This window comes from Grampus griseus, assembly GCF_964374135.1.
Source record: "Grampus griseus genome assembly, chromosome: 18".
Lineage (NCBI taxonomy): Eukaryota > Metazoa > Chordata > Mammalia > Artiodactyla > Delphinidae > Grampus > Grampus griseus.
This window is the reverse complement of record NC_139012.1, coordinates 12,184,961-12,207,927: the sequence shown is the minus strand read 5'-3', so window position 1 is coordinate 12,207,927 and position 22,967 is coordinate 12,184,961. Positions and strand designations below refer to the sequence as shown.

Below are 22,967 nucleotides of genomic sequence, written 5' to 3'. Positions count from 1 at the left end.
TGTGCCTCTTATTAAGCAGGACCTGGTGTTAAACCTCAGGAGAAGAAACCCCGCCCCCCCATAGCTTTAAGCAACCCAGTAGTGTAACTGAAGGCGGAGAGCATGAGGCTGCCGTGTCCCACCTGCACTGAAGGACAGGATGGATCCCTTACCTGTCACTGCTGGAGAGAAACCGTGTACCCGGGCCCAGTGGGGACACCTCTCGCGCAAATGCCTTCCCCACAAGTGGGGATGTGAATTAATGTTCACATTAATGGGATTTTCCTCTCCAGGGATTTCAAAGGATATTGAAAGTCATCAAAGAATATTGAAATCCACAACTATTAATTACATGCGGCTAATATAAATAGATACACACACATATCAAAATCTGTTCCTTTGGCTAATTTGTTGGCTTTTTGAACCCAGTCACCCTCCCTACCTTACATTTTAATGGAAAATTTGTCTTTACTCATTTGCTTATTTACATATTATTCTTTTATTTACATAGATACACAAGCACACACAATCACAGCCTTTTTTTTTTTTCCCATTGAGAATCGTAGGAGCCACAAGGAACAGGAAGAATCAGGGCATGATGTGTGTTTTGCAAATGAGGCCTAAAACGTCACAAAGTTCAATCTGTTTTCCTGGGGTCCGCGAGCACCCCGACACAGCGCCGGGTTGGAAAAGTCAGCCTTCCCACTCCAGGCTGCGTGGTTTGCTTTCATGTTTTAATCTGATGAGATGGTTCTTTGTTCTGGGTGGGAGGGCAGGGCCAGACTTCGGTCTGCCTGTTGCTGAGCTGCTGACCGGCTCACGTAGTGGTCGATGAAATGTTTACGGAGGGTTGGGAAGACTCAGATTCCGTGTAAGGGTGTGTGTGTGTGTGTTCAGCCTTGTGCTGAGATAACGTGTCGTTGCTTCCGGGAGCACATTAATCGTGGTGCCCAGGTCAGAATGTAGCATCTGGAAGGCTTCTTGGTACATGGGTTTCCAAAGCAAAATTGTCAAAAGAATTTTCAGCTGCGTTGCCGCGTGGTTAATTACCCAGACAACAAGTGTGTGTCCCCATCTTCCAAACAAGGGCTCTTTTCTTGTGAGGTTAACATCCAGAGGCTTTTCCGGAAGAGATATAATTACTTTTTCATGTTCTCCACAGTAAAGTGACCTTTTGTGTTTTTGGATGCGCCGCACGGCATGTGGGGTCTTAATTCCCCAACCAGGGATCGAATCTGCGCCCCCTGCCTTGGAAGTGCAGAGGCCTAAACCACTGGACCGCCGGGGAGTCCCTAAAGTGACCTTTTAGCTCTTTACAGTAAAGCCAGTGCTTTGGACTTGTGGATTTGCTGGCATTAACATGCAGAGGAAGTGTAAAACACGACGGTAATTCTGTACAGGGCAGCAAGAGCATCAGGTCTCGTCCCCTTTCCCGTGGGCTGATTCCACGTTCTGGAACCGAGCGGGGCTGGTACTTGCCGTGTGCTGCAATGGGGAGGGGACAGGAAGGGGGCTGAGCTGCCTATGCTGGTTGCATGAACTTCCCGGGCCCCAGCCTGTTGTCACCACATGGCCTAGAGCTGCCCCCCTCGGTGGATTGACATAAGGGTGTTCCCTGCGCACAGGGGACCAGTGATGCTATCCCGGAGAAATTTCTAAACTGAAAGTAAAGACGCTGAAGACTTAGAGCAGCAGATAAGGTTCTGCTGACCGGCCGATGCAGGAAGGAAGGTCTCCTTGCGTCTGGGGTTTTAACATCGGCACGTTTTCTTTTAACAAATAGCTGGCGAAGAAGAAAGGAAGCGAAGTCAATGAAGTTCGGCCTCCATCACCGCTCCCCGCCCCTCCTCCCAGTCTGCTTTGCTGCTCTTCGTTTCCCTTGGGTCGGGGTGCTCTCCGTGAGAGGGAAAGGATTGTTCAGTGCTAATGGGAGCTGAGACGCCTGTTTCTCCCCTTGCTCCCACCCGCGATCCAGGGCATTCTCGCTAAAACAATTAAATTATGTCCTGTGGATTAACTAAAGACCTTTCTCATGTGTGTTGTCAAATGGCGCGTCCGTTTGGAAGTTTTGGGGTCAGTGATTTAAGTTCCAAGATGATAGCTACAGACCTGGAAATCAAGTTTACATTGTGTCTTCCCTCCTTTTACTGACATCAGGCCGTTCTGGCTCAGCAGTTAGGTCCTCCTTTGTTGTTCAGATGTGGCGGGGAAGGAAGGAGAACTTTTCCTGTGATGTTGAAGGTGCGGGGTGGGGGTGGGGGGTTCTGAACAGCAGGAACGCCCCCACTTGGGGCAGGAGCTCCTTTCTGCCCCAGGTGTGTAAGGAGGAGAGCAACCAGTAAATTCCCAGCCGCACCCAGACACACGCAGGATCCTCAGGATGGCCAAACGATAAACATCTCCATCGTGACTCGATTAACAGCCATGTGCCAAAAACCCAGAGATGCTACAACCCTGTGGCTGACGGGCTGGAATAATACTTGATCGCGAGCTGAGGGCTGTCTCGGGGGGAAGGCTGGTCCCCGTCAGACGCCTGAGCATTCTCCGCTGAGCCCATTCTGGGGGAGAATGTGACCCCGATGGCTGAGGATCAGGGAGGCGGACCAGTGTGGATAACCGAAGCTCGTAGCTTGAGGCTGACGCAGGGCAGCCACTCCATTAAGGAAGGAAGTGGAGGAAAAGATGGGGTTTTGGCAGCAACTAACTGTGCAGAATCCCTTGAGTTTGAGATGCCTGTGGGTCACTCATGCAGTTCCCTCTCGAAGGTATGAAATAATTACCCAGGTTATCGAGGCATAGATTTGGCATCGTGAATTGAAACCATGGGGAATAGAAGGGCTTGCTTAGGGAGAAGTAGAAAGCAAAGAGAGAAGATAACCAGGGCTGGATTCCCAACACAGAGACATCTTAGGAGTGGCCTGAAGAGCAGCAGAGCTTGGCAAAGAGGACTGAAGATCTGACCAAGATAGAAACCAGGGGCTGGAGACAGAGGCTTCCAGAAGCCGGAGAACAGAGTGCCAGGACTTTGGGCGCAGCTACGCAAGAGAGAGTGACCAGGAGCAGAAGTGACAATACGTGCTTGCTTCCGGTGGATTAGGTTAAGGCTAAACTTGCACAGAACCAATTCAGGGAGTGGTGAGGGGAGAATCCATATTTTAATGAGAGGAGACATGAATAGTAATTAAAGCCATCAGCCAACTTGTTTGTTTTGGCAGCTAAGAGGAAGCAGAAGGATTAAGGGATTCTGCGTTGCGGTGGAAGAGAATGCAATAGGTAAAGAAAGCCAGCCCTAGGGGAGACGTAGAAGACCCTGGCAGGGGCTGGGAGCATCATGGGTACCCTCAATTCCTTTTATTTTATTATTTTTTTAAAAAAATTATTTTTATTTATGGCTGTGTTGGGTCTTCGTTGCTGCACGCGGGCTTTCTCTAGTTGCGGCGAGCGGGGGCTACTCTTCGTTGCCGTGTGCGGGCTTCTCATTGCCGTGGCTTCTCTTGTTGCGGAGCACGGGCTGTAGGCACATGGGCTTCAGTAGTTGTGGCACGTGGGGTCAATAGTTGTGGCTCGCGGGGTCTAGAGCGCAGGCTCAGTAGTGTGGCGCACGGACTTAGTTGCTCCGCGGCATGTGGGATCTTCCTGGACCAGGGCTCGAACCCGTGTCCCCTGCATCGGCAGGCGGATTCTTAACCACTGCACCACCAGGGAAGTCTGTTCCTTTTATTTTAGAGAAACTTTAATTCCCTAATGGGTCTGGGTGCCCGTCTCCCCTGTGATGTAATTCACAGCGTACGCTCAGTTAGAACCAGTGGAATATATGGTGTTGTCACTGTCTGGTTGGGGGTGGAGCTGGGAGCTAGGGGAGGAGCCAGCCCCCCTGTTCCGATGGGCCCTGACTATTCTACCCCCGGGCTGCTGCTTTAAGTGCCTTCCTCCCTGCCTTCCTCTCCCCATCCTGAGAGCCCTGCTGCATCAGAGGTTGAGCTGGCAGTTCCGGGAAGCTCCAGATGCCGAGAGGGGGTCGCTGCTCCCGGTGCTGGAGGCGTAGGGCGGTGGCGTCTCTGGGTGTAGATCATCACCCTCCGCACTCGGGCTGCAGGTGTTTTATTCCGCTCCGAGTACCTTTCACTTCCGTGCCCAGATTTTTACCTTTTTTCAGTCTGATTCTTCCTTTGCCTTTGAGTTGGCTCTGGCTCTCCTGAACAGTTGGTTTGAAGATATCAGCCAGGTTTGTCGTTGAAAATCATGTTGTTTTTTTTGTTTGTTTGCGGTACACGGGCCTCTCACTGTTGCGGCCTCTCCCATTGCGGAGCACAGGCTCCGGACGCGCAGGCTCAGCGGCCATAGCTCACGGGTCCAGCCACTCCGCGGCATGTGGGATCTTCCCGGACCGGGGCACGAACCCGTGTCCCCTGCGTCGGCAGGCGGACTCTCAACCACTGCGCCACTAAGGAAGCCCGAAAATCATGTTTTAATTTTCTCTGGGAAATTCAGCGGGTAAACTGGCAGATGTGCACGGCTATTGCGGTTAGAGGTTGTATGGGCTGGGCTCCTGGGCTCAGGTACAAGCTCCCACCTCGTGACCACTGACATTAGACACGTTGCTTCCTTTCTTTGTGCCTCAGTATTTAGCTGTTTAATGGGGGTGATGGTGGTACCTGGTCACAGTGCTGCCACGAGGATTCAGTGATGTAATGCACTCAGCACTGTAACCAGTACTCAGTAATCACCAGCTACCATTATTATTATTATTTTTCTCACTGCCGTTCAAGCCCCTGGATTATCAACATCAGATACAGCCTGGAGCCAGAGAGATACAAATATATACCCAAATGCTCTGTTAAAAGTGCCCCTATCCACATACCCTGAGAAAACCATAATTCAAAACGATACATGTACCACAATGTTCATTGCAGCACTATTTACAATAGCCAGGACATGGAAACAACATAAATGCCCATCAACAGATGAATGGATAAAGAAAGCGTGGCACATATATACAACGGAATATTACTCAGCCATAAAAAGGAACGAAATTGAGTTACTTGTAGTGAGGGGGATGGACCTAGAGTCTGTCATACAGAGTGAAGTAAGTCAGAAAGAGAAAAATAACGTATCCTAACGCACATTTTTGGAATCTAAAAAAACGGTACTGATGAACCTAGTGGCAGGAATAAAGACACAGACGTAGAGAATGGACTCGGGGACACAAGGGGGTGAAGGGGAAGTTGGGATGAAGTGAGAGAGTGGCACGGACATATATACACTACCAAATGTAAAACAGATAGCTAGTGGGAAGCAGCTGCATAGCACAGGGAGATCAGCTCAGCGCTTTGTGACCGCCTGGAGGGGTGGGATAGGGAGGGAGGGAGGGAGACCCAAGAGGGAGGGGTTATGGGGATACATGTATACATATGGCTGATTCACCTTGTTGTACAGTAACAAATAGAAACTAACACAACACTGTAAAGCAGTTATACTCCAGTAAAGGTAAAAAAAAACAACAAAAAAAGTGCCCACACCTTTGTCATCCACCACCCAGGGTATCTAGGGGACCCCTGACCTGTCTCTGAACCTGGGACTCCCATCTTGCCCTCTTCTGGGTCATTCTCCCCATACCTACCCCCGTTCATGGGTCTCCTGCACTTCCTCAATTACATTTTTCTCTTCCCAAGGGCTTTTCACACAGCCCTTTGTCTGTATCAGACTAAGGGCTCTTGAGAGCCGAAACCTTGATGTTGAGGCTAAGTCTTGCTTCTTACAAGTGTCTGTTAGTCACAATCTGTGAGGAAGAATCAGTGTCATGAGCTTGTTACTGCAAGTCATCTCCACGCTCTTCTAATGCTGAGAAAATCACCCAAGTGGGGATGGGAAAAGGAATGTAAAATGAGACCAAATTAAAATGAACAGAAAATGGCTCTTCCGTATCTCTTTCAAAGCACAGGTGGAATTCTTTGTCTGCAGAATGACTGGGGTAATTTCAGAGTCTCCTTCTGGCACTAACGTTCTGTGACACACACAGAAGGGAGAGGTACAAATAGGTGATTGGAAAGGAAGACATAAATGTTGATACTTTGTCATCTGGGGCTGGCACACTTTCCGGTCACGTTTTCACTGCTAACACTGTGGTTTCCAATGCTTTGCTCGCAGGGAAGGCCGCTCGAATGCTCACATCAGAGGAGATTACCAAAGAATTGGAGATGTGTTGCTGAAGAACATCCAGGGCATGAAGGTGAGCTGCTCGGGGATTTGGGAGAGAGAGTTCCCCAGGGAGAGTAACGCTGAGGCTGCCAGAGGCCTTGTTTGTGATCCTGGCCCGTGAGCACGTGGCCTGATTCGAGTCTGCATGGAGCACAGCCCCGGGGGAAACTCTTCCGTCTCCTCTAGGTAGTTTTATTTGGAAGCATAAAGAAAGATCCAGCCACTTTGGGGGAAGCACTTTCAGTTCTTTTCCTCTTCCAGAGCTCTGTGTCGTAACCAAAACACCAGGTATTTTCTGTGACTAAGTCATTCGAAACTTGTTTTTAAAAATTATGTAGACAAAACATTGGTTGACTGAGCATTTCACTTTTAGTCAGTTGTTTTGACTTCTTGCGGTGTGACAAAGATATTGGATTCGGAGCTGTGTCGGAATTCCAGTCAATTCTGTGGCTTTCAGTTGGTTTATAAGGTGAATATATTTTTAACCATCCAGCAGTATCTACAATGATCCAAAAGAGCGAAAGTCTCCCCAGAGAAGTCAGTACACAGTGAACCAATATTCTGCCTCGTGTTTGAAATCTGCCCCACCTCTTACATGTGAAATTTTCATTTTTGCCTTTTCATTTTAATCCATGAATCATTCCTTTAATATGGAATGTTTTAATTCACATAATTTATCTTTTGAATACAAATACATCTATATTTGCATTTTAAAGCAATCTTTCTATATCTCAACCACCCACAGAGCCTTCCTAATAACCTTAACTAATGACTAAGAGCAAGCTTGTAACCCCCCAAAGAGGGCGGGTTGCTTGTACTGCCACCGCGCAGCCCATCCAGCCATCCGTCTGTGTGTCCACCCACAGGCCATGCATACTAGCTGAGCACCTATAACGTCTAAGGCACTCATAGAATAAAAGTTATTGTTAAGGTTTGAATTAACTCCTAAGAATCTAAGTTGTTCGTGTTCGACTTGTTCCTCTTAGAATCGTGTCTCCTGAGATAGGACAGTGGAGGCAGAGGAACGGGGCAAGGGGATGCAGAAAAGAGAGGATCTGAAACTACGAGGGGTTTCCTCTTGCTCTTAACAAGTTCAAGATATTATTTAACAGACCTGGAGCCTATTGCTCGCGTTTTCCTGGTGTTCAAAAAGCAACACTCCCCGCTTTGGGCTGTATCAGAGAGAGGCCACGGAAGCCAGCAGGACTGCAGAATCCTATATGAAAAAAAGCCAAGAGTCATCTGAGGTGTTCCATGACACTAGTATTTTTAATGCCCTAAGTCAGGTGGATATACAAAACTCAGATGGAACAGTAACAGACATCTTTTCACTTTCCGTGGTGTTTATTATTATTTTATTTTTTAGAGCAATTTTAGGTTTACAGAAAAATTGAGCAGAAAACTCACACGGAGGTTCCATATTCTCGACACACACACACACACACACACACACACACACACACACACACACACACACACACACACACACACACACACACACACACACACACACACACACACACACACACACACACACACACACACACACACACACACACAGTCTCTGTCCCCTAGTATTAACATCTTGCCCTGGTGTGGGGTAGTTGTTACAACCGATGAGCCAGTATTGATATATTATTATTAACTAGATCCATAGTTGACATTCGGGTTCACTCTTCATGTCTTACATTCCATGGGTTTCGCTAAGGGCGTAACGTCACTAACCCACCGTGACAGCATCACACAGGACAGTGTCACTGCCCTAAAAACCCTCCGTGCTCCACCCGTCATCCCTTCCCTCCCCCAGCCCCTGCAGACCACTCATCTTTTACCGTCTCCATAGTCTTTTCCAGAATGTTATATAGTTGGACTCACCCAGTGTAGCCTTTTCAGACTGGCTTTTCTCGCTTGATAAAAATAGCCTTTTTTCTCTCTTCTATAACACGTTTCTGTTACTGTTGTACTTCCTGACTCTCCTCATAGGAAGCTCTCCCCACGTTCTGCACTTTTTTTCTTGGCCCAGTTTGGTTTTTACCTTTTCTCATGGTGCTGCCTTCTGCCTGCCTGGGATGGGGGCTCTTAGCTGAGGCTTGGGCTCCTCCATGGACCTCGGGGCAGTGGCAGACACCTGCCAGCTCGGTCCCCGCCCCCTTGGGACAGCCCCAGAGTTCTCCTGTTTGCCATCTCCCCTCGTGTCCCTCTGGCGGAAGCGTGCCCTACGGTAGACATCCGTCCTCCTCTCTGGTTACCTAGCACCTAAGCCCTCCTAAAAATAGACCTGATTTCCGCCCAGAGCAATTCTTTCCCCGTCAGTCTAGTGAGCTGGCATTTTTGCACGTAGTCGGCTAACCCTCGGCTGTGCTAGCGTTTTAATTATTGTGCCAGTGCCACCAGCATTTATAGCATGAACTCTGCAGGCAGAATAGAAATAGATGGAGAGGCTCGGAGAGCCGCTGGCAGCCTTTTGGAGAAATTGGGTCGTTTTTTTATTGTGGTTGTTATTGTCGGTTTTAAAGAATTTTTATGAAGGGTGGAGGGGAACAGCAGAAGGTTCTGGACATGTAGAAGCCCAGGTTGGCACTTTTGTCCAGAATGCTTCGGGTGTCTTGCAGTGTCTTTCCCGCTCATCCCCCCACCTGTGCGTTTACCTGCACATGTTCAGGGGCTCAGCAGGGATGCTGACATCGACCCTGCAGCTGTCCCCAGACTCTCCGCACGGGACCGAGGGAGCCGGCCAGGGGCTCCAATCCCTGCCTAAAAGTCAGAGGCTATCCAGATGATGATCTCTAGCCCGGGCTGTGAACTTTCAACTGGAAACATCTGCCCAGATGCCCAAAGGCATTTCACAGTCCACGCAGGCCAAGGAGCCCTCGCCTTTTACCTGGACCCCTCCCCTGCCGGTCAGGCTGTGACCCTCCCTCCCGGGCCCTGTCTTCCTGAGCTTCTACCGCCTGCCCCCTCTCCTCCTTCACCCTCCCGCTTCCCTCCCATCGCCTCTCAGTTCTCTTTCCCAGCTGACTCACCAGCTGCCTCTCGTCCACCCGTCCTCCCCAACCACCATTGATATCGTAGACCGACTAGGCTTCAAACCCACCTGGTCTCTCTGTGGTTTAGAGAATACAGTCCAAGCTCTAAACCTGACCGAGGAAGCCTTCCCTAGACGATCGTTCACCTTCCACCTCCCGTCCTTCACATTCTAGTCTGTGCTCCAATGACCTTGACTCCACCTCTCCAGGCACTCGGGGCCTTGCAAGACCCCTTTCTGAGCGGGGTGCATGCATTGGTTCGTTTGCTCATTAATGCATGCAGGCAGCAGACATCTGTGGAGCACCTATGGTGTATATCAGGCCCCAAGGATGTAGTGACAGGACAGACGCCCTCTCTCAAATAAGGGAGTTCACGTGTGAAAACACTGCATAGAGCTACACACACGCACACCCATGCCACATACTTACATGTGCACATGCACACACACACGTGAGGGCGGGTATAACTGGCAGAATTCAAATAAACTCTGGTTTGTCCCAGTGTCAACGTCCTGGTTGGGATATTGTGCTGTAGTTAGGCAAGATGTGAGCGTTAGGGGAAGCCGGCTGAAGGGTACGTAGGACCCCGCCCCCCGTACTTGTCTTTGCAACTTCCTATGAATCTATATATGTTTTTTTAAAGTCACAAAATAAAGTCAGCAGGGAGACCACGTGATAAAGGCTAAGATGGACAATAAGCCCAGGAGGAAAGAGAGAGCAGGGAAGGCCCCAGAGCTGACCCTGAAGGACGGAGGTGGGGGGGGCTGAGGGGGGCGTGTCTTAGGAGCAGAGTGCCCTGTGCCAAGGTTCTGGGTGCCAGGGCCTGGCACATTCAAGGGCAGGTTGTTCAATGGGTGTCCAGAGCGAGTAGCAAGAGGCCATGATGGAGAGGCAGAAGGGGTTACATGCTAAGGGCCCCGTGTGCCCTAACGACAACTCTGGAGTTTGTCCTGAGAGGGTGGACGTTCTTGTCGCATTCCAAGCAAGAGACGATGTGCCCATTTGCATTGGTGTAAGTTCCTTTTGGTGGCACTCGAAAGTCAGGTGTCAGGAGTGGAGACAGAGACCCCGATGGAGACACCATTGCAGTGGCCAACACAAGGGCAGTGACCATGGGGTGAAGCCAGGAACAGGCTTGCTGTTTTTAGGAGGTAGAGTTGGCGGGACTTGGTGAAGGCTTCAGAAAATGAGGGGATCTGGAATCTTATCCAGGTTTTCTGTCCTGAGTAGGCGGTTGGTGACGGCACCCATCCTGGGGTTAGAGGATCACGGGGCAGCCTCAGTTGCCGCAGGGGGTATCGGGTTGGTGTCTGGACTCACTGCGGTTCCCGCTCTTTGCGGAGCGTGGGAATGGAGGTGCCGGGATGGGGAATCCACATATGGGAGTTAGCAGCACACGGGTAGTGAGCCCACCTCTGGGAAATACTGATGGGGTAAGACGTGAGGACGACAGCTGCGTGGGGAGTTAATTCCTCCTGAACGCTCTGTCAAGCTTCTTGCCCCGCGTCTGTCTCCACCACCACCTGTTCAAGGAGAGCGATATTCAACAGCACTTGTTAACGACGGTAGAGCAGACTTTATTCAGGGCCGTTGCCGTAGGTATGGGGACACTGCAGTGGGATTTTACAGTGGGAGAGAGGGATTGGCCTCAGCTCCAAGTGCACCGGGGGCAAGTGGGGATCTACAGCCAAGGAGCAGGGCGGGACTCAGAGGATGGGAAATTTCTGTGACGAAACATCACAGTCGTGAGGCGGGGACTCTGGCTGGACCGACTTAACAGGATTCTTTGCCGAAGACAAGTGGGGTGCTCAGACATCACCTGGGGACGGCGGGGGATGCAGACCCCAATGTCAAGGGTGACCAGGTATCCAGGGTGGAGGGTCCTGGCTGAACTGACTTAGCCGGGTTCTCACCAAAACGGGATTGTACAAGGAAGGGCACAGGCTGGCCTGGGAGAAGCTTCAGGAGGCTGACAAAAGTTTGCTCAGGCAAAGGATCTCGGTCAGACCCCAGTAGAGAAGGACTGAGTCTCATTCCCATCCGCTCCCCGGAATCCAGCAGAGCAGGATATGCTCAATTATTACATGAGCAAATTGGGGGGGAGTTAAACAGAAATATGTAGTTTTAACTATATGACGTTTATTCAGTGGCCCTGGCCCATTTGTCGTTTTTTGATGTTTAGGAGAAAACCCCAAGCCCCCTGGAGGAGCTCCCATTGTTCTATTTCCCCTCCGTTTTGCCGGTCTTCTTTTAAAAGGACATGTATACCTCTAATGTTATATATACATCTCAAATATTTTATAATCCCTGCGTTTTTTAAACTGCGCAATGCTTTAATAGAGCGTTTTATTCCATCCTGAGAAGTTAAATAGTGAAATATTAAAAACATGAAATTAAGTAAATGGAATGAAGTAATGAAAGCGAAGGTGATCTCTTTTGAGTGTTAAAATGGGTGGACCTGTGGCTGAGCAGGACTCCGCCCCTCCCCCTCCCCCTCCCCCCTTTTGTCTCCCCGGCTCCCTGCCCCACCCGCTCCCGTGTCTCGCCCACCAGCAACTGGCGGCGCATCTGTGGAAGCACAGCGAGGCTCTGGAGGCGCTGGAGACCGGCATCCGGGGCTCCCGGCGGCTGGAGAGCTTGTGCCGAGACTTCGAGCTGCAGAAGGTGTGCTACCTGTCGCTCAACACCTTCCTCCTGCGCCCGCTGCACCGGCTTATGCACTACAAGCAGGTCCTGGAGCGGCTGTGCAAGCACCACCCGCCCAGCCACACCGACTTCAGGGACTGCCGAGGTGAGTGCTTGGGGGGGCGGGGTGTCTCGGGGATACTGTGTCCCAACAGGGGCAGATGCGCTTTTTAGGACCTGGTCAAATATTTTCTGTCCCCTTTTGGTCTTTCACGTAAAGAAGGCGGTAGTGATCACCATGGCTTCTCTTTTCCATCCCCTCTTGCATGCATTTTCTCCTTCCATCCTGCCTGGTTTAGTGCACAGAACCCTGGAGAAGCTCCACTTAGAGTCAGCCCCTTACAGGAAGCTTTCCTCTACCTCCATGGTGGAAACTCATCACCTCCCCTTGGATGGGCCACAGAAAACGGCTGGTAATAAACACTGTTCCTCATTGCTGTGGGGCGTTTTTAAGGTCCCCCAATAAGCATTTCACCTGTGTTAACTCTCAGTCTTAACGAGAAGCCTATGAGACAGTGGTGAGCTCATTTTACATATGGGGGCTACTGAGACCAGAGAAGTTAAGGAACCTGCCCAGAGTCACACAGCTGGAAAGTAAAGGACATGTAGCCTAAACCCAGAACCCATGTTCTCGACCATCCTACCCTCCCTACTGGCTCATGATGATATTACTCACTGTTCCTCGCTCAGCACCTGGGCCAGGTACTCTGCCAGGTATCTTTCTTACGCTAACACCTTTAATCCTTTAACAACCCCATGAGAGAACTGTTGTTATCCCATTTTATAGATAAGAATACTGAGGCTCAGAGGGGGTGAAGGACTTGTGAGTGTCACTCAGCTGGCAAGAGAGCAGAGCTGGCATTCCAGACCATGCTTTTCCCACTGGGCCACGCCTCGTCTTTCTGAACCTGTGTCCTCTGCCTCGCGTTGCATGTGGTCTGTTACTGTCCACGCTCCCTGGCTTGTACCTGCAGCCCCTTGGGGGCCAGGCCCTGAGGCCTGTTGCTGGGCCCCCTGCACTCTGCAGCCAGTCCATGCACAGAATGCACCCTCCGCAGGTGGCTCTTGACAGATAACAGGAATTCGCACACCCAGTAGTATGTCAAGACCAGTGTCTCTTGCCTAAAGTATTATAAACTTAATCTTAGTTTTTAGAAAGACAACCAAAGAAAAGATGTGTCAGAGTAGTTAAGACATGGGCAGCTCACGGAAGGGCAACAGAAATGGCTCAAGGCGCAGTTTTGGCTTGCTTTAGTTGGCAGCAGTCTTTGAAACAGACCATGCTGCCCCCTGCCTTGGGCCTTAGTATATTCTGTTCCTTCTGCTGGGACTCCTTGCCACCACCTCCTAGTCCTTTCCCTGGCACAGTCCTCTTTTAAGGCTTAATCTGTGCCTCACCCTCAAGGCTGGGTGACCCTCCCCACCCCCCATCTGCCTTGTCCTGCCGTATTGGCAGTCCCGCTTGGCTGTGCCTGGGTGAGATGACCTAGGGCCCTTCCCAGCTCCCAGGACTCAGACCTGCGTAGATCTCTTACCCGTGAGGGCGAGGGAGAGGGACGTGAGGGCGAGGGAGAGGGATGTCTCTAGTTTTGCACGTGCTATTCTCAGGCCACCTTGCCTAGTTTTGCATTTTACTATTATGCTAAACAGTCTCTATTGAGAAAAGTCTGTTCTTCACAATTAAATGGCAAAAATGTCTGTTCCCTAAGCTGAAAACGTAAGGTGGCATCATTGTAGAAAGACTGGGCAAATCGAGGAATATCTGAACGTAGATTTCCTGAACGTGAGGGATGCAGAGAACCAAGAGCTGTTCTGGAATGCGTCTGGGGCCAGGCTGCCGTCCGTTTTCCTCTTAGAGCTTCTGCGCGCCCACCGCACTAAACATTCAGTGCCCGGGAATTGTTTGTTGGACTAAATCGGCTGGTCATGTCTAAAGACGGAGCAAGCTCTGGGTTTGTCACTATGGCTGAGACAAGAAGCATTCTGTGATAAGAAGCCAGGAAGCATTTCGTTTGCATCCCCAGGGAGACGGCCAAAAACAAGGAATGCTTCCTGCCGCAGTTGAGGTGCTGGGGGTGGGGGGGAGGCGGTGTTTACTGTCCTGAAGATCGAAGTTCAGTGGACAAATGTTTGTTGCTTTCCCTTGACAAACAGACCAAAATGCTCAGCTACCATGGATGTGCCTGCCACCCAAACCCGTGCTAACAGGGCACCAGCTCCTTTTCCATATTGGATGCCCGTCGGTATAGGGGAGACGTGCCCACATTGGAAAATTTAGTTTGCAGCTGTTCTTTACAACCATTTTATAAACACTATAAATGTCTGCAGAAGGAAGAACCGGGGTGTGTTGGAATGTTCATTACCCAAAAGTGCTGCACTACCAGTTAGACCCTTTGCCAGAAAGATCCCTCCTTTGCCCTAGATTTTTCTGTGGCTTTTCTGTGCTCTCTCTGCTCTGTTCTTTCCTGGTAACAGGGAAGGGAGGGAAATCTCTGCCCCGGGACAGAATTCCAGGCACTCTTATTCCCTTGCTGCTGCCCCTTTATGCCAACAAGTGATTCTAACTGAAGGACAGCTGTACACCCCCAAGCTTGAAGGGGGCATTGATATTTTCAAGATGGCTTTGGGGAAACTAAAGCAAAGCCAATCGATACATAAAGTAAATCCCTCAATTTTTATTATTGAGAATTAGCAGTGTTTTCCCTAGAAGCATGGCTTTGTTATAGTTCAGCTACAGGAGGATATTACCCTGGAGAACTGATCTTAAAGATATTGGGGGAAAAATGACCCACGTCTGCCATGAATGCTGCAGCTTTTGTGTCCGTTTCCTTCCTTAGCTGCTTTGGCAGAGATCACGGAAATGGTGGCCCAGCTTCACGGTACGATGATCAAGATGGAGAATTTCCAGAAGCTGCATGAACTCAAGAAAGATTTGATTGGCGTTGACAATCTTGTGATTCCAGGAAGGGTAAGCAGCTGTGCTCTCCGTATGCTTTGGAGGTAAAGCCAGAAAGACAACATTTAAATGACTTACATTTGAACCTTTTGAATATGGACACTCCCAAGTTAAAATATCCTCCTTCTGAAGTGGCTTCCTTCCCCCCTGGGGGACAATTGGGAAAATGCCTTGAACATTACAGTGTCAATTCAAAAATTCTGTGTTAGAAGGAGATCAGTCAATCCTTCCACCTCATATGCTGCTTTCTCTCCTTACTGGTTGATCCGTTCATTTTTCCCCCACCATATTCTGAGCAGATTTGAGATTGCTCATTTTATTTTTTTAAATTTAGGTAAATGAAAACAGAAGATAAAAAGAAAATTTTTAAGAATTGGGTAAAATGGCGATAGAAAGCAGAGAAAACGCTAGTGCATGAAAGCAGGCAATAAATTCCCATGTAAGAAAAGTATTTTTTTAAAGATGCAATTTACAGGGACTTCCCTGGTGGTCCAGTGGTTAAGGCTTTCACTGCAGTGCTTTCACTGCAGGGGACACAGGTTCGATCCCTGGTTGGGGAACTGAGATCCCACATGCCATGTGTTGTGCCCGCCCCCAAAAAAGATGCAGTTTGCATAATGTAATTTGAATTTGGAATTAAAATAACATTTTAGCCAGAACATGATTCTGGGAGGGATGCAAGTTCCCTTATGCTATTAACCTTGACTTGCCCATGTGCATGACATGTAGGTCATTCACAATAAAATAGGGCCTCGCTGTCCAAACACACTCTCTCCACGCCAGTGGGCATTTGAAAAATACAGGGTAGCCTGCCTTTTTCCAGTTCTCTTCCTAGGAAGCAGTCATTGACCAGGAATTAATACTGGGTAGTCGCTGTGCCTCGCCACATCTCTCTGTGGGAATTTTTTCCACTAGTCCCCTATCTTGAACCTCATCCAGGTTCAGGAGGGAATTTTAGCCTCTTTGATCTGCCTTAATGTGCAGACACGTATCCCGTGGGTCAGGGGCTTCTAGTTTTATCTGACAGGTAGCCTCCCTGGAAACTTTAAATCTGTGTAACTCAGAGAAGAAAAGGGAACATCCCTCATCTTTTGGGTATTTGGGTCTTTCTGTTGGGAATCCTAATTACAAAGCTGACCAGATACCAGTTATAAAATGTTGTCAGAAGAATTATGTGGTAAATGCTGGGTGGAAATTAAAGCTGGGATTTACTTCAGCTCTGCTGGTGAGAAAATTCTGCCGGGACTCAGTACACGACAATCACGTTTACCCATCCATGCAGAAGCCTTTAAAGCCTTGTGGAATCAATGTAATTTTCTCTTAACTTTGGATGTTATGAAATATTTAGCATATCAAGCTACATGGCAAACAGCATTTGTAAGGAACTCATTTTGAGGAATAGTTTCCACGGTGCTATGAAAAGAGCAGTGGATTGGAGTAGGTGGCCCGGGTTCAATTTCTGGCTCCACCAGAATTGGGATGGCTCACTTACTGGAACGTTCCTTCCCTTCTGTAACACGGGGGTCATACCTTCTCTGTCGTAGGTGATACGGATCAAATGAGATTTAATGTGCAAAACCAACACAATAAATACGAATTATCTTCCTCTTCCCCTACCTACACTTACCTGAAGAGACTAAGTTTATGCTTATTATAATGTCATTGAGTACCCAGCACAGCACTGTAGAAGGCACCAGAAGCTTTTCGTCAGATACGGGCGCTCTCACCCACCAACTGACCAGGTGATCTGGGCAAGTTCCTTACTCATTTTACTCCTCAGTTTCCTTATCTGAAAACTGGGGATGAATCTACAGGCTCACATATGCAGCTAATATAAGCACACAGCACATGTCAGGCTCACACCACGTGCTAAATAAAAGAAGGTCTTTATTATTGAGGACGCTGAGGGGCGCTGGTTCCACACTGCAGACCCACCTTAGCTGCATATTCTTATGTTCATCTGCCTGCTTCTCGGCCACTCACTGTTTCAAAGTCAGCCCTGACTGAAATGGAAAGGAGGGATCTAAGAGCCTCAGAGGGGCGAGTTCTAAGATGGGCTGTTCCACACACGGAGGCTAATTGATTCTCTTTCTTTTTTTTTAAGTCTTTATTGAATTTGTTACAATATTACTTCTGTTTTATGTTTTTGGGTTTTTTGGCCATGAGGCATGTGGGATCTTAGCTCCCCGACCAGGGATCGAACCCACACCCCCTGCATTGGAAGGAAAAGTGTTAACCACTGGACCACCAGGGAAGTACCCTGGTTTTTTGTTTGGTTTTGTTTTTTTTTTAATTTTAAATTATCGAATAACCTATTGAGTGGAAAGAAGGCTCTGACAGATTTATCTACTGGTGGAATTTGAAAAATTGAGATTTAAAGGGGAGCGGCTAATGTTCCAGCTCCCTGCGGTCTAATTCCTCACCCAGCTTTCGGGCATAATCCTGCTGCCCTCCCGCTAGGGTCAGGCTGAGATGAGGTCATGTCCTGGAAGGCAGGATTCCCACCCCGCAACCCCCGCCCCCACCCCAGAGGCCAAAGGCCCCAGCACACTCTGGCCTGAGCCAGGCCCCCAGGGTGTGTTTTCTGCCCCTAAGAGTTCTGTGCCTGAGAGTTCTTCCAGGAGGATAGTGGAGGTTCATTTGGATAAAACGCAGAGGACTGGATATTGTGAATTTCATTCCAGTAGGAAGCAGCTTGAGCTTAAGGATATTAGGAGCCTTTTCTTTTTCTCCTATTTCATGGTTTTCTTTAAAAATTAAAAAACAGTTCTGGGCAAGAGGCATTTTCCATCTCCAGCCCTGAGACGGTGATCTGAGTCCATAGCCTTTCTGCAGAAGCTCCATCTTCCCCTTCCCACATCCCTAAGATTCGTTAAGAAAACGCACATATAACAACATCGGACATGCGAGCCGGGAACAGGAGTAGACAGCACAGTGGGGTCACCACTCCTCATTCTCTGATCCCCTTCAGTGATGAGAGCATTCCCCAAACACCGTTTCTTCATACGGTACCGCTGCTGTCTGATAGCATCCATCCCATGGACCAGCAAGTATTTGTTATGTGTCACTTCGTTGATCTCCAAAATATGTCAGTTAAATCACCAGCAGATGTTGTCTTTGATTGACATTTCATAAAGGACCAAAGCAAGAGTCAGGCTGTGCAGTCTATAGAATGCAAATGAACTGGTTGAGTCCCTGTTCTTGGCTCGTTGGCTGCTGAGGTCACAGGAAAACTAGGTAACAAACAGCCCCAATACTTAGTGACTGAAGACAACCTTTTAGTATATGTCACGGTTTTGTGAGTTGGGAATGGGGCAGGACTCAGCCAGGTGATTCTTCTTTCTCTAGGGCATTGACAGAGGTCCCAGATGGGCTGACCTGGAGGGGCGAAGGCTTACACTTGGCAGACGGCTGGAGCCTGGGCTCAGCTGGGACCGTGCACCTGAGAGCCCACGAGGGGCCTCCCCAGCGTGGGTTCAGGGTGGTCTCACTGCTTAATGTGCAGTTTAGGGTTCCCAGAGCAAGTGTTCCCAGGGACAGAGCAGAGGCTGTGTGTAGTTTTATGACCCGGTCTCACAGGTCACACAGCATCACTTCCATACTCTATTTGTCAAGTTGGTCACCAGTCTACCCACATCTAAGGGAAGGGGACAGAGACCAGCCTCTGTGGGAAGAATGTCAACGAACTTGCAGCTGTGTTTTAAAAGCAGCTCTGTGGACACACAGTTTGGCAGTTCCTTAATAACTGAACCATAGAATTTCCTCATGACCCAGCAATTCCACTCCTGGCTCTATACCCAGAAGAACTGAAAATAGGTGTTCAAACAAAAACTTGAACATGCATGTCCACAGCAGCACTGTTCAGAGTAGCCAGAAGGGGAAGCAACTCAAATACCCATCAACAGCCTAAGTGGGTAAACAAGGTGTGCCCCATCCATGCAGTGGAATATTCAGCCCCAGAGAGGAACGAATTTCTGACACGTGCCACAGCATGGACGAACCTTGAAAACATTGTGCTAAGTGAAATAGGCCAGACACAAAAAGCTACATATTACATGTTGGACTTATATGAAATAGACAAATCCACAGAGACAGAAAACAGATTGGTGGTTGCCAGGTGCTGGGGAGGCGGGAACGGGGAGTGAGAAATGGGGACTGACTGCTTAATGGTTTGGGTGATGGAAAGTTCTGGACCTAGATGGTATTGATGGATGCACTAAAGGTCATGCAGGGTAAGTTTTATGTGTATTTTACCACAGTTTTGTAAATGATAGTTTTGTGGAGGGTTTCTGAAGTGGCCCTGAATCGTCTGTGCCCTCAGAAGTTTATAGTCGGGAGGGAGAGTTCCTTTCTGGCTCTTTCATCCTAGAACAGTTACTAGTTTTTGAGAACCAGATTTTAAGTCGTGGAGAAGATTCCTCTATGCACAGTTCTCTCCTGTGGCGTATCTGTCTTCCCGGTCCCCGGCTGCCACTTTGTATCCATCCAGGGGCCTTGTCCCCCGCTCGCAGCCGGAAGCCCTGAGGGCCTGGGGGTTCAGTGTAGAGTTACAGGTCCGGGTGTGAACCAGCGCACCGCACGGGCCAGCGGAGCTCCGACCGCCAGCTGCTTCTCTGGTGGAGGAGCCAAAGCTAGCCCCTGCCTTGCAGGTTGCTCAGAAGGAAAGGAGCTTAGAGGCGGCACAGCACGGCGTTCAGTAAATAGGAGCTATGACGGGTACGGTTTTTAGCGTGAAAGGGACCACGATGGGCGGAAGCATCTCACATCGCGTTGAGTCTGCGCTGATGCGACTTTGCAGGCTCCGAGCCAGCTCGTGGGTGTGTTTTCTCTGCAGGAATTCATCCGTTTGGGCAGCCTCAGCAAGCTCTCCGGGAAGGGGCTCCAGCAGCGCATGTTCTTCCTGGTAAGTGGTGAGAGCTGTTTGTTCAAGGTGATCGGTGACTTGTGAGCCCGTGGAACCAGCAAGGGTCACGGCGCTGGGCCTCGGCCGCCCCAGAGGGGGTACCTGGGAGACAGGAGGAGCAGCCAGAGCTGCTCAGACTGGAGATGTTGAGATCCACAAATTGTCCTGTCGGACTCTGAAAACGTAGTTTCTGTACTTGTTGGTTTCAAACGGAGCCCATTCGTCTCAGCCGCGCTTGTCCTTGTTCTTCTAGTTCAACGACGTCTTGCTCTACACGAGCAGGGGGCTGACGGCCTCGAATCAGTTTAAAGTTCACGGGCAGCTCCCGCTCTATGGCATGACCGTGAGTATGCGCCGTGGGCACGGGATGGGGACCGGGACCTCTGCCTCTGGGCTGCCCGCGGGGTGCAGGAGCCAGTGACAGGGGGAGGGGCTTGATAAGGAAGTGAGAGCGTCACAGGCGCTGTGAAAAACCTGGGCCTTGTTAGGGCTCCCCTAGAGGGGCCCCGGGACCTCACTCCCTGTCCTGCACCTGGGATGCACGGCTATGTTCCTTCCGGAATCAAGCGCAGAGGCAAGCTGCCGTGCCTACGTGGTGTGAACTTGCCTTTCACTGCCCGGTGCCTGGCCCCGGGGCCCTGAGAGCCCATCCTCACCGTCCACGTGGAGTGAAGACCAGGAAGCAGCCTTTCTCCCGAGATGTCCAGTGGACGGGTGTCTATATTCTGTGATCCTTGGTGGGCAGAGGCAGACGGGGCGCCAGTGTGCGCCAGTGTGGCATATCCCCACACTCTCCTCAGTGGGCGGGTAGAGGGAGGTTTATGGCTCTGATGAAAAAGTATAATGCATTTTGATCTTGCTTTCACCCTCCCGATGGGGACTTTTTTGGACTTGGTTCCGCCGAGCTGTAGTCAGTTCGGTGAACGTTTGAAAATGTACTGAGTATCCCAACCCCTACTCGGCAGTAACTTATGAACACTCGCCCCACAGATGGAGGAAAGTGAGGACGAGTGGGGCGTGCCCCACTGCCTCACCCTGCGGGGCCAGCACCAGTCCATCGTCGTGGCTGCCAGGTAACGCGGGAAGCCTGACCTTTGACCTCGGTACCCCTTCTCCCCACCGTGGCCTGGAAATACCTGACGTCCATCTGTCCTCCTCCAGTTCTCGGTCCGAGATGGAAAAGTGGGTGGAGGACATACAGATGGCCATTGACTTGGCCGAGAAAAGCAGCGGCCCCGCCCCCGAGTTCCTGGCCAGCAGCCCTCCTGACAGCAGTAAGTGTTGCACTGAAAATTGCCTTACCGATGCGCCCCATAGCCACAGTCTACGTTTGTGTTTTAAGCTAAAAATCAAGGAACTTTTTATAAAAGTTAAAAAACACAAACAAAACCCCTTAAAAGAGGATGAGCGAGCGGAGAAATCGCATCTTTTCTGGGCCAGCACTGCCGCTTGTCAGCCTCTGGGGGGCGAGGGGCGGGGAGAAAACTGTTAGAGGCTCCCTGGCAGAGGGACTGGTGGGACGCCCCTGGCCAAGCCCTCACTGCCAGTGTGACTTCCTGCTCGGTGGGTGCCCGGGACCCCCAGCCTTCCCATCCCATTCGGCTCCTGGGCGGGGTTGGGACAGGGGCCCTCCTGGCGAGCAGAGAGGAAAGCACCGCCTCTTGCTGCCCCTGCAGAGTCCCCGGAGGAGGCAGCGGGCGACCAGGAGTCGGAGGACGACCTCAGCGCCTCGCGCACCTCGTTGGAGCGCCAGGCCCCGCACCGCGGCAACACCATGGTGCACGTGTGCTGGCACCGCAACACCAGCGTCTCCATGGTGGACTTCAGCGTGGCCGTGGAGGTAGGGCAGGCGGCGGGGGGTCAGGCCACGGGCACCGGCCTTCTGAGCATGCGCGCTCTGTGGGCCGTCAGGTGCACCGGCCTTGGCGTCTGTCCGTTCCCAGGACGCCTGTGCAGTGATGGTTTTCTTTTGTTCTCTGGACCGTGCCCTCTCCTCTCGCGGAGTTAGCCACGGGGCGGGGACCGTGCGTGCCTTTATGCGTCTGTCCGCGCCGAGAGGTCCGGATGGGCAGCGCAGCCGCCGTTCTTGCTGCGCCCGGGAGTAGCCCCCGGAATCGGGTGCGGGGAGGCGGTGTGGTTGGAAAGCTGCTGCCAGCCAGGGCCACAGCAGGTAGGTGTATTTCATGGAAGAACCTGCAAGAAGCCGGCTCTCGGAGCGTCCCGAAGATCTGGCTTTGGGGATGGGGGCTCTCCCCGTATTGCGACCGTGAACCTTCTAGAACTCTCCAAACCTCATTCCCTAAGCGTCCTCCAGTCCAGGTCCATAATCCCTAACCTTTCAGAAAATGCGAAGCCCAGAAAGCTCTAAAACCGTGAAGTTCTCTTCACACCCCATTGACAGCAGAACCTGACCTGACCGGTCAGGAGGCTGTTCATCGGTTTTGCGAGCGCGTCCTGTTTTATACTACAGCATCGCTGTGTTTGATTCTGGGCTACAACCCCACACCCCACTGCCTGGGGTGTCACAGAAGACAGGCACTGGATTATCTTTCTAAAATCTGACAAATGCTGAATTCCTAAGTGTGCCTGGCCCGAAAATGTCACCTAGGAGCTTGTGAGCCACGAACAGCGGTTCGTTTGCTTTCGGAACCAACAGTGTGTTGGTTCAAATGAGCCGAACATTTTGATGGGTAGTCCATAGGGGTTCTCTGAGATTGTTTTCTGGAACTGACCTTCACAGTTCCACGGAACTGTGTTTGTCGAGTTTCCCTGCTACAGCTAATGTTCTAAAACCCATGCTTCCTCGTCAAGACATCCTCATCCTCGGGGCTGTCCCAGCGCGTGGCCGACTGGGCGTGGCCTTCCGTCTCCTGCATCCGCCCCACGGCGGGGGAGGGGGCTTTCTCTTCCCGAGGGGCTCACTGTGTTCATCCTTCCCATCACATTTCCACTGCACCTGTTGGCGAAGCTTGCCAACCGGAGACTTCTTCCAGGGGACAGGGATCTTTCCAGCAAGGAGGGGGCAGTGGCCATCTGGAGGCAAAAAATACCTGATGACATCTCTTCTGTCCAGGCGAGGCCAGGGGAAGGGCGGGGCCGTGCGGGAGAAGTCCTCTTTGCTTCGCTTTATACTCACCTTTGCGATGTGTAGTCAGGGCTGTGGAGGTGTGGGAACTTGGTAGGCATGAACCTTCCTCCTTAACCCCTGGAGGCAGGCAGG

The 22,967-nt window shown here is 50.6% G+C and overlaps 1 protein-coding gene across 1 annotated transcript in view; it reads left to right on the top strand.

The window, feature by feature from the left end:
• The window catches only part of FARP1 (FERM, ARH/RhoGEF and pleckstrin domain protein 1), a 290,345-nt gene that overhangs the window by 260,421 nt on the left and 6,957 nt on the right, over positions 1-22,967 (top strand). The window contains exons 17-24 of the mRNA XM_082675754.1: positions 6,127-6,208; positions 11,757-11,994; positions 14,726-14,856; positions 19,679-19,747; positions 20,001-20,090; positions 20,738-20,820; positions 20,909-21,021; positions 21,424-21,587. Coding sequence (XP_082531880.1) covers positions 6,127-6,208; positions 11,757-11,994; positions 14,726-14,856; positions 19,679-19,747; positions 20,001-20,090; positions 20,738-20,820; positions 20,909-21,021; positions 21,424-21,587 — 970 coding nt within the window. The remainder of the gene's footprint in view (positions 1-6,126; positions 6,209-11,756; positions 11,995-14,725; positions 14,857-19,678; positions 19,748-20,000; positions 20,091-20,737; positions 20,821-20,908; positions 21,022-21,423; positions 21,588-22,967) is intronic.